The sequence below is a fragment of the Anomaloglossus baeobatrachus genome, chromosome 5 (genome assembly GCF_048569485.1).
Source record: "Anomaloglossus baeobatrachus isolate aAnoBae1 chromosome 5, aAnoBae1.hap1, whole genome shotgun sequence".
NCBI lineage: Eukaryota > Metazoa > Chordata > Amphibia > Anura > Aromobatidae > Anomaloglossus > Anomaloglossus baeobatrachus.
In genome coordinates, this window is record NC_134357.1 from 491,809,697 (window position 1) to 491,828,263 (window position 18,567).

The window sequence follows — 18,567 nt, forward strand, 5'->3', positions numbered from 1 at the left end:
CTAGCGGGGAACGATCTAGCGGTGCTAGATGGACGACTCCTTGGATGAACGTCCTGACTTGCGGCCGAGATGCAAGGTTTTCTCTGGAAAAGAGAGATAGAGCCGACACCTGCCCTTTGAAGGTTGCTGGCGAGAGACCCGCCAGTAAGCCTGACTGTAGGAAGGCCAGTAACACTGGGAGTGACAATCCAGTGTAGATGAGTTGATGTTGACCTTACACTCTTGAAAGGAGGCCTTTCCGGTGTGGTAGTAGATGTTTGAAGGTGGAGGCTTCTGAGTTCTGACCATGGTCTGTAACCCCTGTGGGATAAAGCCTGCCTGGGCTAGTAGCCATGGTTCCACAGCCGTGCGGTCAAATTGAGAACCCCTTAAAATTGATGGCAAAGAGGACTTTGCGACAGGAGGTTCAGACGATCTGGAAACCACCATGGGGTGTCTGATGAGCTGGGTGAGTTCTGCGAACAACGCTTGCCTGGGTCAATCCCTGGCAATGAGAGTCACTGGGATGCCCTCTGCTCCGAGTTTCTTGAGGACTCTTGTGACTTGATTGTGGAATCGAGACGCCATCAGGTCCACGTTCGGAATATCTCATCTGAGGCAGATCCATTCGAAAGTGAGGGATCATTCACCTGCCGCCAGACCTTGCTGATATAGTCTGCTGCCCAATTCTCCACGGCGGGGAAAATGATTGCGGCCAAAATCTGGAGTCGTGAGGCTATGCCCACTGTAAGATCTTCTTCACCAATGTCATCGCCATGACGCTCCTTGTTCCGCCCAGGTGATGACCGACTGGATTCTGGATGGCGACTCTTGTATGAAGGGCTGAAAAAAATCTGTAGGGCTCGGAGAAAGAAACTCTGATCCCTAAAAAAAAAAATTGATAGGCAGACGGCTCTCCTGGGAGGACTACCGACCGTGAGCCGTGTGTTTCGGAACACCGCTCTCCAGTCAGAAGACTGGACTCGGTGGAGACTGCGTGCCAGTGTACTGGTATGAAAGACATTTCACTGGACCGGTGGGGGCCGCTGGTCCACCATAAAAACGGGCGGCGGGTTCCCGGAGTCAATTGGATCCTGCGATTCAAGGTGAATAGAGAATTGCCCATCTGTTCAGCCAAGTCAGCTGAAGGAGACGAAGGTGGAAGCGGCAAACGGAACCGCCTCTATTGCCGCCACCATCCAACTGAGGACTCTCCGGCTTGGAGTGACGGAGGATCTGGAAGTCTCTTTGGAGGGACAAGCGTCCTTGGATGGTATCGAACTCCATGCCTAGACAGGTAATCCTGCTGGCCGGGGCCAGAGAGGGCTTCATCCGATTGATGAGCTAGCCGAGTCGGGACAGGATATCGATGGTGACCTGAACACTTAGGAGACAGTCGTCAAAAAGAAGACCCCCTGATCAACAAGGCGACCAGGTATGGAATCACCAAAAAAGATCGTCTGCTATTGCGAGACGCAGGAACATCTGTGCTGTTGGCAAATTAGGTGCGACCTGTATGTCCGACGATAGACCTGCTGAAAAACTCTATTATGTACCCTGAGTCCAGCATCTCTCCGACCCAGGCGTCCGTGATCCAAGTCCGCCAGACGTGATTGGGATGAAACAGGCGCCCCCCCCCTCCACCTGGTCTGCGCCCGCGCCCAACGACCAAGAATCATCTTGCGGGGTAGCACTGTGATCCGGACGTCGTCGTCGATGGCTGGTGTGGCTGAGAAACGACAGAAAGGGTATGCATTGAGGTACGGAATCTTCCTGTTCCTCTGCGGGGACCTGGTTTTCTTGTGCGTGTGGAACCGAAGCTCCCGTGATCTCGTCGATAACCTGATCCAGCCAGTCTCCAAACAAACGACCTCTTGTAAAGGGGAGGGCTGTAAGTGATATTCTAGAAGCCGCGTCCGCATACTAGGCTCTGCGCCAGATCGCCCGACAGATGGTCCCCGTGCTGCTAGCCGCTTTCACTGGGCAGTAAGCTGCTGACCGAGATGCGATGAGTATGTACTCACCCGCTAGAGCAAACTGTGTGCCAGGTTGTGAACTCCGGATTGCTCGATCCCGCGCGACAAACCGTTGTGGAGGATATCGGACCCGGACATCATGGATGCTGCCAGCTAGATGGCGGCGAGAGCAGTAGGAGTACCGTGTCTGCCGTCTGAAGAAAAACTGAACGGGCAACTCTCTCGGTGTTTTGATCTGTGGCGTCTCGGAGCAATGCCCCGTGCGGGAGAGACAGTACTGGAAGATGACCGCCGGAAAAAAACAGCAGGGCGACCATAGGCAAGCCTGCCCATTCCTTCTTGAGAGCCTCAGGAAGGGAGAAAAAGAAAATCAAACGACTTACCTTTGTTGAATATCTTGACTGGTTGTCGTCAGTGCTTGTACAGACTTTCAGCAACGACTGGATGGTCACCGAATTGCCTGTGTGCCCGCTTAACCTGTTTTAAGGAGACATGCAAGCACTGGGTAGCCACAGAGTCCGTCTGGAGCTCTAGCGTACGACTTACCGCTTTGGCCGGACTATCCACCCTACCTCTGACATCAGGACTCTGATCTGGAATCAGCATCGAGGCTGCATCCGACTCTTCTCCTGAAAAAAGGGTCGGCCGGTCTCGGGGACGAGGAACACTCGGGGCCTGGAGGTGATGAGATCTCCGGGAGGGCTTGAAAGGAGGCCCAGCAGGTCCTCTTCTGCACTCCAGTGGTAGGGTCTGGATCAGACCGACTGTTGTCCAGAGCCAGCTGGACCGGGGGAGCATGGCCGGGCGTAGGAAGCGACTGCAACGCCTGCGCGATGGTCCTAGACACCCTTGAGAGAGAGTCCACAGACTGGGATAGAGGGTCTACCCCTCCGGAAAAGGGCGCGCAGCGGAGCTCGGGTGCTGGCGGTGACATGGGGCGCAAGCCGAGCGGGGGCGTAGCCTGGATTGGGAGGATTTTACTTAGCAGGCTGTGCATGCATAAAAAAGCTATAAGGTGCTTAGAAAAAAAACACTAGTGACGCTAGGGGGGAGACAGCAGAAAAGGGGAAAAAAATTAAGGAGATATCGTCTGTTCCTAAGCAGGAGCAGCACTCACCCAGGTCCTGTCTCCCACCCAGGTCCGCAGAGGTCTCAGAAACTGCGGGGGGAGCATTGCTGAAAAAGAAAAGCAGCCCATTTTTTTTTTGCAGTGGGGGGGCTGGCCGGCTTGGGAGCGGGCAGGACCTGCAGGGGTCATGCTTGGGCAAAAAACACGTGCGCGCACGCAACACTGGGAGGTGGAGGCCTGATGGTGTGAGGTAGGCCGGAGCAGGGGACTAGATTAGTGGGCGGCCCGCCGGGAGCGCAGCGAAGTCTTACCTGCGTTCTGCCGGCGTCGCTGTGATCCTCGGTCCCATCCTGCCTGCTGGAGAGTCGCCGAACTGCTGAGCGCTCCTGCGCTGTGTAACCACGATCCCCTGTGCACGCTGGGGGGCCTGGTGTTGCTGAGCGCTCCTGCGCTGCAGCTATGATCCTCTCCCTTTGTCCTGCATCGTAGGGGACGCTGGGAGGGATGGGGGCGTGCTGCAGCACTGAGCTGGCTATCTCCGGGCAGAAGTCGAGGGGGGCGTGGCCGGTAAAAACGCGTGCGCGCGCAAACAGGGGGGCGGAGCGCACCGGCCCGAGGTAGGCCTGAAGCCGGGAGCTAAATTAGTGAGCGGACGCCGGGAGCGCAGCGCTGCTGGAGAAGATCCTACCTGCGTCCTGGCGGCGTCGCTTTGATCCACGGACCCATCCTCTGATGCTGCGGCTGCCGGTGAGTCCAGTCTGCCCCTGGGAGCCACCAGGGGGAAGCGCTGGGGAGCTAGGGAAAAGCTGCAGAGCGCTCCTGCGCTGCCTGAATAACTCCACTGCCTGGGCCCAGGGTAGAAGGAAGAACGCTGGGGGAGGCCTGGTACTGTGAGCGCTCCTGCGCTGCAGCCTGCGATTGACATCGGGTCCTGGGTAGCAGAGATCCCTCGTCGCCTCCACCAGAAGCACCCCTTGGGACGGTACCATAGGGGTCGACGGGGAGTGTGTGCCCTTAAACAATTAACAATGTCGGTCCCCAAGCAGCCCCTGGGGTGGTACCATGGGGCAGGAGGGGGATAGGGCCTGGTGTCTTGAGCCCTCAGACAACCCTGGGGACGGTACCCCGTGGGGGAGGAGAAGGCGAGGGTTCTCTCTGATGCAGGGACTTTAACCCTGCAGAAGAGACAAAAAGTCTAGAAGAGATGAGAAGGCTGAGCGGCGTCGTATAGCACGAAAATAAACGGAAAAAAAGGAATAGCCTAGGCTGAGGTTGGCCCACAGAGATATGGGCCCACTTCAGCCTCCTACGACACTAAGCAAAAAACTGGCATAGATCCGCCTCCGGCTCAGGGTGTACACTGCTAGGGAGGAGCTAACTTTTTTTATGTCTACTTAGTGTCAGCCTCCTAGTCACAGCAGCATACACCCATGGTCCTGTGTCCCCCAATGAAAGCGATAGAGAAAATAAAAATTTACATTGATTTTTAGGAGCAAAATAGTAAAAATGCAGTGACATGACAAGAATCTGCATAACAAAATAAATTTATGTATGACATAGCCAAGATGATTGCCTATAAAATTAAGGTAGTCTCAAGCGCAAAGATATAGTGGATGGTGCGATATGGAAGCTGAAAGTCAAGAGTTCAAAACATTGTTACCCTTTTGGTCATCAGTGTAACTCTCAGACAAGGGTTCCTTTGTTTCAAGTCTTTATACATTATATGGGTAAAGATTTTAGGACCCCCCCACATTACACCAAGAGGAGCTTGTTTAACATTAGATTCTATAGCCATTAATATGGAGTCGGCTCCTTTGCAGATATAGCAGCTTGCGCTCTTATAAAATGACTTTCTCAAGTCTTTGGAGGTGTCTGTGGGAATTGTTACCCCTTCATACAGAAGTGTATTTGTAAGGTCAGACCCTGATGTTGGGGAGAGGCCGGCAGGTTCTTCCACCAAACTCCCCCAACCATGTCTGTATTGACCTTGTGAGCTGGGCACAGTCATGGGGAACAGAAAAGGTTCTTCTCAAAACTTCTCCCGCAAAGTTGGAAGCTCCAATTGTCCAAAATGTCTTGCGCGGAAGGATTATTGAAATGCGTTTTCACTGCTTCAGAGTCCAGTGGTGGTGGCCTTACACCACTCCATCTGACACTCAGCATTGTGCTTGGTGATGTAAGGCTGCTCGGCCATGAAGCTTCCAGCGGGGTGCAGTGTTTGTGCTGATGTTAATACCAGAAGAGGTTCTGACTTTACAAATGTGAATCTAGATGAAATCTGAATGTGAGTCTAGATTAAGTAGTTTGGGCTGATGAAAAAGCCTCCTGGCAACACGCATATTAAAAAAGGCAGAGCTACTTTCCAGGAGGTTCAGAAAAGCTCCTGCAGCAGCCTGGCAATTTGCTAACTCTTCTAGAAGGCGGCTCCCTTTTCTGGGTGCCTTTTGGACAATCTGGAAGAGACGGCAAGTGTGATATATTTTTTGAAAGTAGACAATTGTGAATATGCCACATAACACTTTACACTGATGGAGACCTCCAAGCGGTTTTGCATTGAACCATAATGCACTGTAAAAAATGCTTACAAATTAAATTGCTGTGGGAAGAGGGTGATCACATGAAAACAAGTTCATGTATAAAGGTACCTAAGGTTCACTTGAAGGCTACCATCTTTTGTCATCCTTTAACTTGCACATAACTACCCTACACAGAATTACTAAAACTACATCCAGCTCCTTGACTTCAAAGGAGGCCCTTGCTCTAGTTCAGTGTTTCCCAAACTCCAGTCCTCATGGCCCCCAACAAGTCATGTTTTCAGGATTTCCTTTCTATTGAACAGGTGATGGAATCATTAGCAAGGCATCACCCGTGCTATATCAATGGAAATCCTGAAAACATGACCTGTTGGAGGTCGTGAGGACTGGAGTTTGGGAAGCACTGCTTTAGATCAACGCATGAGCTTTGGACCCGTGGATCAGAAAAATGGAGCGCAAACCCCTTTGAGGACTGATTAAGAAATTAATAGTTACCAAACAAATATGACATTCATTGATGTTCAGTTTGGTGAGATGCCGCACCTGTCTAGTTGGCTCAGGCACCCGATACTTGCAGCAGTTGTGGACCAGCGTCACAGCAGTCTCCAGGCTTATTTTATGGCCGACTGAGATATAGATGGGTTTAACACTTTTCTGGCTGCTCTTCAATGCCTGCGGAAAGAAATGTGGGGTCTGATGTTACTGCCACCGGAGACAGACCTGCAGAAAGCCACATGGTTGTAGAGTAGGAACATAGCGGTTCTGTATGTCTTATACAGAAACTTGCAAAATACTATGAGACCTACCAGGTTTTATTTTCTTCCTCTTCTTCCAAGAGCCATAACGTTTTTATTTCTTGTCCGACATAGCCATATGGGGACTTGTGTTTTTGGGAAACGAGTTGCAGTTTTGAAAGGCACCATACATTTTATCGTATAGATATTTACAGTGTTCATAGTCTGGTAGAATTGGTCTGACCTCATGTTTCTTCAGGTCAGTTTATTTACAACAATATAAAGTTTGTATAGTTTTATTTATTTAGTTGTTTGTTTTTTTTAATTTAAGTGGTGAAAAATTTGGGAGAAATTCATAAAAATAAAAAAAATCACTAGTGTCAGCATTTTCCAATACCGGTAATATTTTACTTGTTATGTCAATGTGTGAGGGCTTGTATTTGTACGTGGTGATGCACCTGTATGTGTGTGTGTGTGTGTGTGTGTGTGTGTGTATATGTACAGTCATGGCCGAAAATATTGACACCCTTGAAATTATTCCAGAAAAATGAAGTATTTCTCCCAGAAAATTATTGCAATTAATTATTTTGTTACACACATATTGATTTCCTTTGTGTGTATTGGAGCAACACGAAAAAAGGCAAATTGGACATAATTTCACACAAAACTCCAAAAATGGGCCAGACAAAATTGTTGGCATCCTCAAAATCAAATTAATATTTGGCTGCACATCCTTTGGTATAAATAACGGCAATCAATCGCTTTCTATAACCATCAACAAGCTTCTTACACCTCTCAATTGGAATTTTGCACCACTCTTGTCTACTTTTGCAAAATGCTCCAGATTTCATATTTGAAGGCTTCTTCTCCCAACAGGAATGTTAAGATTTCTCCACAGGTGTCAATGGGATTTAGATCCAGACTCATTGCGGCCACATCAGAACTTTCTAGCACTTTGTTTCCATCCATTTCTGGGGGCTTCTTGAATATGTTTGGGTCATTGTCCTGCTGGAAGACCCATGACCTAGGATGCAAACCCAGCCTTCTGACACTGGGCACTACATTACAACCCAAAATCCTTTGGTTATCTTCAGATTTCATACCTTACACACAGTCAAAGCACCCATTGCCAGAGGGAGCAAAATAACCCCAAAACATCTTTGAGCCTCTACCATATTTGACTGTAGGTACAGTGTTCTTTTCTTTGTAGGCCTCATTCTTTTTTCGGTAAACAGTAGAAGGAGGTGCTTTACCAAAAAGCTCCAGAAAGAGAAGAGAAATGGCTGAGGACTTGAGAACCAAAGTGGTACACATAGACACCTTATGCAAAGATTGAGTCAACTTCTTCCCTTTTATATCTGGTTTCAGGTGGGATTTTCATATTGCCCACACCTGTTACTTGCCACAGGTGAGTTTGAACAATCAAGTGCTTGAAAGAAAATTGTTTACCCACAATCTTGCAAAGGTGCAAACAATTTTGTCCGGCCCATTTTTATAGTTTGGTGTGAAATTATGTCCAATTTGCCTTTTTTGTTTTGTTCCAATACAAGCAATGGAAAAAAGTATAGATGTAACAAAACATGTAATTGCAATAATTTTCTGTGAGAACTATTTCATTTTCTAGAACAATTTGAATGGTCCAATATTTTCGGCTATGACTGTGCATATACAAGCACGCGCACACACACCACACACAAATAAAAAATGGGACACAAGGGAGGCAATTTAAATTTTTATTGATATATTTAAATACATTTTTTCTCAGTTTTTTTCAGTCCCGTTAGGAAACTTGAAACTGAGACTGTCCGATCTCTCATACCATAGAGTGCAGTTTTGCAGTCTATAGTGAAAATCACTGTTTCCTATTAACATTAGACAAGGTTGGTCTTCACAGGAGTACCATAATAGTAGCCACAGTGTCTTCAGCAGGCCTGCCGCAATCACGTCAAGTGGGGGGTGATAGGCACATGAATGGAGTGTCCCCAAATTACACTCTTTAAATGCTACTTGGTGGGAGTCTTTCCAGAAAGAGGACATAGAATAAAACTAAAACAGGCCCAGAAGGGTCTTTTACTGGCATTCAGGAGGGGTACAGGAGTATTAATTGAAGGAAATTCTGTCCTCAATTGATGCTGACATCAGGAAAGTGGCCAAAGCTGTGGACTGGAGGCTTTTCAAGAAGGACGATGAAATGAAGGGCAATAAAAGTCTCCAGATTTGGCCCCTCAAAAGCAGAAAAGACCCCTGAAAGTGGCATATAAGACTATGTGCGCACTAGTGCGTTTTACCCGCGGATTTACCCGCGGAAATTTCTTGAGAAATGTCTGCAATCTTTGTGCAGACATTTCCCAGCAAATCCTATGTGAAAAAAAAAATAGCTGTGCGCACACTGCGGATTTTTCTCAAGAAATTTCCTTTCAAGAAAATTTCCTTGAAATTTCTTGAGAAAATTTCTTGAGAAAATGAGCATGTCAATTCTTTTCCGCAGGTACCCTGCGGATTTCGGCAGTACAGCCTGCAAAATCCGCAGGGAACAACCTGCGGGAAAATCGCGGCAAATTCGCGGCAAATCCGCATGCGGATTTACCGCGGATTTGGTGCGGATTTTTTCCGGAGGTCCGGAAATATTCCACTCCCAGAATTTTCTCAAAATTTTTCTTGAGAAACTTCACAGTTCTAGTGCGCACAAAGCCTAAGTGCTAAAAGAAGGGTATGACAGCTGCATGTAAGTGTCAGAAAAGGAGGCCGCTGGCAATCGAAGGAAGAGACAGAGGTAACCCGGAGAGAAAGCCCAAAGTAAGAGGACAGCAGGGTCACTAGCTCGGTGACCTTTCATGGTTACAGGATCACCAGCACTCCGCAGTGATTGCAGCCTTGGTGGACAGGTGAGATGTGGCGTCCACAGGAAGGAACACTAAAGTGGAAAGCAGTGAATGTCCTCACTGGGGTTAGGAAAGAAGGGAATTTTGTTTACTTACCGTAAATTCCTTTTCTTCTAGCTCCTATTGGGAGACCCAGACAATTGGGTGTATAGCTTCTGCCTCCGGAGGCCACACAAAGTATTACACTTTAAAAAGTGTAACCCCTCCCCTCTGCCTATAAGCCCTCCCGTGGATCACGGGCTCCTCAGTTTTGGTGCAAAAGCAGGAAGGAGAAAACTTATAAATTGGTCTAGGGTAAATTCAATCCGAAGGATGTTCGGAGAACTGAACACCATGAACCAGAAGAACAATTCAACATGAACAACATGTGTACACAAAAGAACAAACAGCCCGAAGGGAACAGGGGCGGGTGCTGGGTCCCCCAATAGGAGCTAGAAGAAAAGGAATTTACGGTAAGTAAACAAAATTCCCTTCTTCTTTGTCGCTCCATTGGGAGACCCAGACAATTGGGACATCCAAAAGCAGTCCCTGGGTGGGTAAAAGAATACCTCGATAAAAAGAGCCGAAACGGCCCCCTCTTACAGGTGGGCAACCGCCGCCTGAAGGACTCGCCTACCTAGACTGGTGTCTGCCGAAGCATAGGTATGCACCTGATAGTGTTTCGTGAAAGTGTGCAGACTAGACCAGGTAGCTGCCTGACACACCTGCTGAGCCGTAGCCCGGTGCCGCAATGCCCAGGACGCACCCACGGCTCTGGTAGAATGGGCTTTCAGCCCTGAAGGAAGTGGAAGCCCAGAAGAACGGTAGGCTTCAAGAATCGGTTCCTTGATCCACCGAGCCAAGGTTGACTTGGAAGCCTGCGAACCCTTACGCTGGCCAGCGACAAGGACAAAGAGCGCATCTGAACGGCGCAGGGGCGCCGTGCGAGACACGTAGAACCGGAGTGCTCTCACTAGATCTAATGAGTGCAAATCCTTTTCACATTGGTGAATTGGATTAGGGCAAAATGAAGGTAAGGAGATATCCTGATTGAGATGAAAAGGAGATACCACCTTAGGGAGAAATTCCGGGACAGGACGCAGAACCACCTTATCCTGGTGAAAAACCAGGAAGGGGGCTTTGCATGACAGCGCTGCAAGCTCCGACACTCTTCGGAGTGATGTAACTGCCACTAGAAATGCCACCTTCTGCGAAAGACGTGATAAAGAGACATCCCGCAGCGGCTCGAAAGGTGGTTTCTGAAGAGCCGTTAACACCCTGTTAAGGTCTAAGGGTTCCAGCGGACGCTTGTAAGGTGGGACTATGTGGCAAACTCCCTGCAGGAACGTGCGGACCTGCGGAAGCCTGGCCAGGCGCTTTTGAAAAAATACGGAGAGCGCCGATACTTGTCCCTTGAGAGAGCCGAGTGACAAACCCTTGTCCATTCCGGATTGAAGGAATGAAAGAAAAGTGGGTAAGGCAAACGGCCAGGGAGAAAAACCATTATCAGAGCACCAGGATAAGAAGATCCGCCAAGATCTGTAATAGATCTTGGCGGACGTTGGTTTCCTGGCCTGTCTCATAGTGGCAATGACATCCTGAGATAACCCTGAAGACGCTAGGAGCCAGGACTCAATGGCCACACAGTCAGGTTGAGGGCCACAGAATTCAGATGGAAAAATGGCCCTTGTGACAGTCTGGAAGCGCCCACGGCTGACCCACCGTGAGATGCCACAGATCCGGGTACCACGACCGCCTCGGCCAGTCTGGAGCGACGAGAATGGCGCGACGGCAGTCGGACCTGACCTTGCGTAACACTCTGGGCAGCATCGCCAGAGGAGGAAACACATAAGGCAGTCGGAACTGCGACCAGTCCTGAACTAACGCATCCGCCGCCAGAGCTCTGTGATCCTGAGACCGTGCCATGAATGCCGGGACTTTGTTGTTGTGCCGTGACGCCATGAGATCGACGTCCGGCGTTCCCCAGTGGCGACAGATCTCTCGAAACACTTCTGGGTGCAGAGACCATTCCCCCGCATCCATGCCCTGACGACTGAGAAAATCTGCTTCCCAGTTTTCTACGCCCGGGATGTGAACTGCGGAGATCGTGGAGGCTGTGGCTTCCACCCACTGCAGAATCCGTCTGACTTCCTGGAAGGCATGACGACTGCGCGTGCCGCCCTGGTGGTTGATGTATGCGACGGCAGTGGCGTTGTCCGACTGTATACGGATCTGTCTGCCCTCCAGCCACCGATGGAAGGCCAGTAGGGCTAGATACACTGCCCTTATCTCCAGAACATTGATCTGAAGGGAAGACTCTATCGGAGTCCAGGTTCCCTGAGCCCTGTGGTGGAGGAAAACCGCTCCCCACCCTGCCAGGCTCACGTCCGTGGTGACCACAGCCCAGGTTGGGGGTAGGAAGGATTTTCCTTGCGATAGAGAATTGGGAAGGAGCCACCACTGAAGAGACGTCTTGGTTGCAAGGGAAAGAGAGACGTTCCTGTCGAGGGAAGTCGACCTCCTGTCCCATTTGTGGAGAATGTCCCATTGGAGTGGCCGCAGATGGAATTGCGCGAACGGCACTGCCTCCATCGCTGCCACCATCTTCCCCAGGAAGTGCATGAGGCGCCTCAAGGGGTGTGACCGACCCCGAAGAAGAGATTGCACCCCTGTCTGCAGAGAAAGCTGCTTGTCCAGCGGTAGCTTGACTACCGCTGGCTGTGTATGAAACTCCATCCCGAGGTAAGTCAGTGATTGGGTCGGTGTCAACTTGGATTTTGGAAAGTTGATGATCCACCCGAACTGCTGGAGAGTCGCCAGAGCGACGGTAAGGCTGTGTTGACACGCCACCCGAGAAGGTGCCCTGACTAGGAGATAGTCTAGGTAGGGAATCACCGAGTGGCCCTGAGAGTGCAGGACCGCCACAACAGATGCCATGACTTTGGTGAACACCCGTGGGGCTGTCGCCAGGCCGAATGGCAATGCCACGAACTGAAGATGTTCGTCCCCGATGGCGAAACGCAAGAAGCGTTGATGTTCGGGTGCGATCGGCACATGGAGATAAGCATCCTTGATGTCGATCGATGCTAGGAAGTCTCCTTGTGACATCGAGGCGATGACCGAGCGGAGAGATTCCATCCGAAAACGTCTGGTGCTCACATGTTTGTTGAGTAGTTTGAGGTCCAGAACGGGACGGAATGATCCGTCCTTCTTTGGCACCACGAACAAGTTGGAGTAAAAGCCGCGACCATGTTCCTGAGGGGGAACGGGGATCACAACTCCTTCTGTCTTCAGAGCGTCCACCGCCTGAAAAAGTGCGTCGGCCCGAGCGGGGGGCGGAGAGGTTCTGAAAAAGCGAGTCGGAGGACGAGAGCTGAACTCTATCCTGTAACCGTGAGACAGAATGTCTCACCCATCGGTCTTGAACATGTGGCCACCAGGCGTCGCAAAAGCGGGAGAGCCTGCCACCGACCGAGGATGCGGTTCGGGGATGCCGAGAGTCATGAGGAGGCCGCCTTGGAGGCAGTGCCTCCGGCGGCTTTTTGGGGGCGTGACTTAGACCGCCACGCATAGGAGTTCCTCTGGCCTTTCTCCGGCCTGTTGGACGAAGAGGATTGGGACTTGGCGGAGGGACGAAAGGACCGAAACCTCGATTGTATTTTCCGTTGCTGAGGTCTCTTAGGTTTGGACTGGGGTAAGGAGGAGTCCTTTCCCTTGGATTCCTTAATAATCTCATCCAATCGTTCGCCAAACAATCGGTCGCCAGAAAACGGCAAACCGGTTAAGAACCTCTTGGAGGCAGAGTCTGCCTTCCATTCGCGCAGCCACATGGCCCTGCGGACTGCCACAGAATTAGCGGATGCCACCGCTGTACGGCTAGCAGAGTCTAGGACTGCGTTCATGGCGTAGGAAGAAAAAAGAGAATTTTGTTTACTTACCGTAAATTCTTTTTCTTGTAGTTCCGACATGGGAGACCCAAACCATGGGTGTATAGCTAGCGCCTCCGGAGGACACACAAAGTACTACACTCAAACGTGTAGCTCCTCCCTCCGGGCTATATACACTCCCTGGATGACAATCTATCCAGTTCAGTACAAAAGCTGAAGGAGGACATCCACCCATAAGTAGAGATAGAGTAAAACTCGGCAAAACCAGAACTTTGTCTACTAACAACAGCCGGTGAAACACACGGAACAAAAAACTGCCAACAGGCAACAGGGAGGGTGCTGGGTCTCCCATGTCAGAACTACAAGAAAAAGAATTTACAGTAAGTAAACAAAATTCTCTTTTTCTTTATCGTTCCTTCCATGGGAGACCCAAACCATGGGACGTTCCAAAGCAGTCCATGGGTGGGAAATAAACCAAACTGAGAAGTAGGCAAAACCTAACTTCACAAATGGGCGACAGCCGCCTGAAGGATGCGTCTGCCCAAGCTCGCATCTGCCGAAGCATGAGCATGCACATGGTAGTGCTTCGAAAAAGTGTGCAGACTGGACCAAGTGGCAGCCTGACACACCTGCTGAGCCGTAGCCTGGTGTCTGAAAGCCCAGGAGGCACCGACAGCTCTGGTCGAGTGCGCCTTAATCCCCGGCGGGGGAGGCACCTGAGAACATTGGTAGGCATCGGCGATAGCCGACCTAACCCAACGAGCTAGGGTCGGTTTAGAAGCAGAGAGACCCTTGCGCTGACCCGTGGTTAGCACAAAAAGTGAGGTGCACCGGTGCGTGACACATAGATTCGGAGCGCCCGCACCAAATCCAAGGTGTGCAACGCCTTCTCAAAGCGATGCACAGGGGCCGGACAAAGAGAGGGCAATGAAATGTCCTGGTTAAGGTGGAAGGAAGACACCACCTTAGGGAGAAAGTCCGGAGTCGGACGAAGAACCACCTTGTCTTGGTGAAACACCAAAAAGGGGGATTCCGAAGAAAGCGCAGCCAAATCAGAAACTCTCCTGAGAGAAGTTATGGCTACTAGAAAGACAACTTTCTGTGAAAGTCTAGACAAGGGAACCTCCCTGAGAGGCTCAAAAGGGGGTTTCTGTAAGGCCGTGAGGACCAGATTAAGGTCCCAGGGATCCAAGGGCCGCCGGTAAGGAGGGATGATGTGAGATGTGCCCTGCATGAAGGTGCGCACCTGAGCCAGTCGGGCGATACGCCGCTGGAACAATACCGACAAAGCCGACACCTGTCCCTTGAGGGAATTGAGGGACAGACCTAACTGTAGGCCTGACTGTAGAAAAGACAGGATGGTCGGCAAGGAGAACGGCCAAGGAGCATGGCCGGAAGAGCGACACCAGGACAGGAAAATTCTCCAAGTCCTGTGGTAAATCTTGGCCGAGGAAGACTTCCGAGCCTGAGTCATGGTGGAGATGACCTCAGAGGGAATGCCTGAAGCCGTCAGGATCCAGGACTCAAGAGCCACGCCGTCAATCTGAGAGCCGCAGAATTCTGGCGGAAGAACGGACCTTGAGAGAGAAGGTCTGGGCGGTCCGGGAGATGCCACGGCACCTCTACGGACAGGCGGAGCAGGTCTGGGTACCAAGCTCGCCTGGGCCAGTCCGGAGCAATGAGTATGACTCGACGGCCCTCCGTACCGATCTTGCGCAGAACCCTGGGCAAGAGCGCTAGAGGGGGAAACACATAGGCCAGACGGAACTGAGACCAATCTTGAACCAGTGCGTCTGCTGCGAAGGCTTGAGGATCGTGGGAGCGAGCCACGTAAACCGGAACCTTGTTGTGCCGGGATGCCATTAGATCCACTTCCGGAGTGCCCCACTTGCGGCAGATCGATCTGAACACTGACGGATGCAGGGCCCACTCGCCGCCGTCCACGGTTTGACGGCTGAGATAATCGGCCTCCCAGTTTTCCACGCCTGGGATGTGGACTGCAGATATGGTGGACTTGAAGTCCTCCGTCCACTGGAGGATTCGTTGAACCTCCAACATCGCCAGACGGCTGTGAGTCCCGCCCTGGTGATTGATGTAGGCAACCGCTGTCGCGTTGTCCGACTGAACCCGAATGTGCTTGCCCGCCAACAGGTGGTGAAAGTCTAGGAGAGCTAGAAACACAGCTCTGATCTCCAGCACATTGATCGGGAGGGCTGATTCGGACGGAGTCCAAGTGCCCTGTGCTCGGTGATGAAGAAATACCGCTCCCCAACCGGAGAGGCTGGCATCCGTGGTGAGTATCACCCAGGACGGAGTCAGGAAGGAGCGTCCCTGTGACAGGGAGAGGGGCTGAAGCCACCACTGAAGGGAGTTCCTGGCCTGTGATGACAGAGCCACCAGCCTGTCCAAGGAAGAGATCCGCTTGTCCCAACAGCGGAGAATGTCCAGCTGCAAGGGACGCAGATGGAACTGGGCAAAGGGAACCGCTTCCATTGACGCCACCATCTGACCCAGCACCCGCATGGGGTGTCTGATGGAATGACGGCGGTGCCTCAGCAGAGAGCGCACCGCCAGACGAAGGGACTGCTGTTTGACTAAGGGCAACTTGACAAGTGCCGGCAGAGTCTCGAACTGCATCCCTAGGTACATAAGTACCTGGGTCGGGGTCAGAGTGGACTTGGGCAGGTTGACAAGCCACCCGAACTGAACTAGCGTGGCGACAGTGAGAGAGACACTCCGCTGGCAGTCTACACTGGATGAGGCCTTGACTAGAAGGTCGTCCAGGTAAGGAATCACTGCCAATCCCTGGAGGTGCAGGACCGCAACCACTGCTGCCATGACCTTGGTGAACACCCGAGGGGCCGTGGCTAAGCCAAAGGGAAGAGCCACGAACTGGAAATGTTCCTCTCCGATTGCAAAGCGTAGCCAACGCTGGTGTGAGACCGCAATAGACCGCAATCTCTGATGTCGATGGATGCCAGAAAATCTACTTGGGTCATTAAGGCAATGACCGATCTCAGAGATTCCATGCGAAAGTGCCGCACCTGAACATGCTTGTTGAGAAGCTTGAGATCCAGGATGGGCCGGGAGGAACCATCCTTCTTGGGGACTAGAAAGAGGTTTGAGTAGAAACCGCTGAACCGTTCCCGGGCGGGAACCGGAACAATTACCCCGTTGGCCTGCAGGGAGGCCACGGCCTGAGAGAAGGCGGCGGCCTTGGAGCAAGGGGGTGTGGACAGAAAAAATCTGTTTGGCGGGCTGGAAGAAAATTCTATCCTGTAGCCGTGGGAGATAATATCCCGCACCCACTGATCGGTGACGTGTTGGAACCACACGTCTCCAAAGTGGGAGAGCCTGCCACCGACCAAGGACGTTGCTGGCGCAGCCAGATAGTCAAGAGGAGGCCGCCTTAGTGGCAGCGGCTCCTCCGGTCTTTTGAGGACGCGGCTTTGCGCGCCAGTTCGGTTTACGATCCTTGGCTGCGGTAGTGGACGGGGTCGAGGGCTTCGAGGATGACCAGTTAGAGGAACGAAAGGAACGAAACCTCGATTGGATCCTGCCCTGGACAGGTTTCCTGGCCTTAGTTTGAGGCAAGGAAGTACTCTTCCCGCCAGTAGCCTCCTTGATTATGTCATCCAGCTGTTCCCCAAACAGCCTGGACCCAGCAAAAGGGAGACTCGCAAGGTACTTTTTTGAGGAAGCGTCTGCTTTCCACTCTCGAAGCCACAAGATCCTGCGGATCGCGAGGGAGTTAGCGGAGGCCACCGCCGTGCGGTGAGAAGCCTCCAGGATGGCAGACATGGCGTAGGATGCAAAAGCCGAAGCTCGAGAAGTTAAGGTCTCCAGCTCAGGCATAGAGTCCCTGGTGAGGGAATGCATCTCCTCCAGAGAGGCAGAGACTGCCTTGAGAGCCCACACTGCCGCAAAAGACGGGGAGAACGAGGCTCCAGCCGCCTCATATACAGACTTGGCCAAAAGGTCAACCTGGCGGTCAGTGGGATCTTTAAGAGAAGTGCCATCAGCCACAGCCACGACTGTGCGGGCTGAGATTCTGGACACCGGAGGGTCTACCTTTGGGGACTGAGCCCATTCCTTAACCACCTCTGGTGGAAAAGGAAAACGGTCATCTGAACTACGCTTCGGAAAACGTTTGTCAGGACAGGCCCTGGGTTTGGTAACAGTGGCCTGAAAGCTGGAGTGGTTAAAAAACATACTCCTAGCTTTCTTAGGTGAGGTAAACTGGTGTATCTCTACCAGAGAGGCTTGTTCCTCAGACTCTGGTGGGTTGAGGTTCAGTACGGAGTTAATGGACGCAATCAAGTCACTAACATCCGCATCTCCCTCAGACAAGGCAATGGGGTACATAGAGGTAGCGTCTGAGCCCACAGTAAACGAGTCCTCCTCGCCCTGCACCTCGGCACGTGAATCAGAGCCGTGGGAAGAGGAAGGAGAAGGGTCCCTGCGTCTCCGTTTAGGGGGACGGGGTCCTGGGACATGCTCTGAGAGCTCTGCAGAGCTAGGAGCAGCCGAAGCACCCTGTGAAGGGGGCTGATGCATGGACAGCAGTGTCCGGGACAGCTGCCCCATGGAGTCGGCAAAAGACCTGGAAAGAGCTTGCGAAAAGGATGCTACCCAAGCCGGGGGTTCAGCCACCGGGGCCAAAGCAGCCGGAGGGACCCCTGCGGAGGCTCCAGGCTGAGACACAACCATGTTAGCACAGGCATCACAATGTGGGTATGTGCTTGGCTCTGGCAGAATGAGCTTACAAGCAGTGCATATAGCGTACATGTTTGCAGCCTTGCTCCTAGTGACAGACATGCTGCTGATGGTGGAGGCTCTGCAGCCAGAATACACTCCTGTAGAATGCCTGAGAGTGTAATAAAAGTCCACAACCAGAGGTTGTGGCTTACCAGCCCGTGCTCTCTGTGTGCCCTCCGGATTCCACCGCTCCCCTGTGAAGCGTTAGCCTTCCTGATAGAATGCAGCTGCAGCATCCAGCTCCCTCTAGCGCAAGAACGCTGAGAAAATGGCGCTGGGAGAAAGAGGGGGGGCGTGTATAAGCCCAAGAGCGGGAAAAACGGAGGGCAGAGAGATACAGGACGACATACAGGGGAGGGGACATCTCCCCAAGGAGGAGTGCCCTCCCCTCTGCTGGTCGGGCGGTGGGCGGCGCTGTATGCAAAACATGCAGAGAAGCCAAAACCGAAACTAGGCCCAAACAGAAGCCGGGGCCTAGATTTAACAATGCGGCCGACGAGCAGGCACCTTCGGCGCGGTTCTCAGGGGAAATCCCCAGAATCGGCCGGAATTTACAGTAACGTTAAAACACATACTGTCCCCCTAATAAAAGTACCCGGGACCCCTGAAAAACGTCTCTATACTTAGCTTTGAGACGCAGGGCCATGTCCCTGGAGAGGGGGGTAAATGCTCCTTCCAGCAGGGACCAGACAGGGCTGCGGATGGAGACCGGTCTTCTGCAAGCAGAGAGGACCGTGGAGGCTCCCACTTCAACCCAGAGCCTCTTAGA

General features: G+C 51.9%; 1 protein-coding gene across 1 annotated transcript in view; it reads right to left on the minus strand.

The window, feature by feature from the left end:
• The window catches only part of ENDOV (endonuclease V), an 89,083-nt gene that overhangs the window by 44,698 nt on the left and 25,818 nt on the right, over positions 1-18,567 (minus strand). The window contains exon 7 of the mRNA XM_075350741.1: positions 6,102-6,230. Coding sequence (XP_075206856.1) covers positions 6,102-6,230 — 129 coding nt within the window. The remainder of the gene's footprint in view (positions 1-6,101; positions 6,231-18,567) is intronic.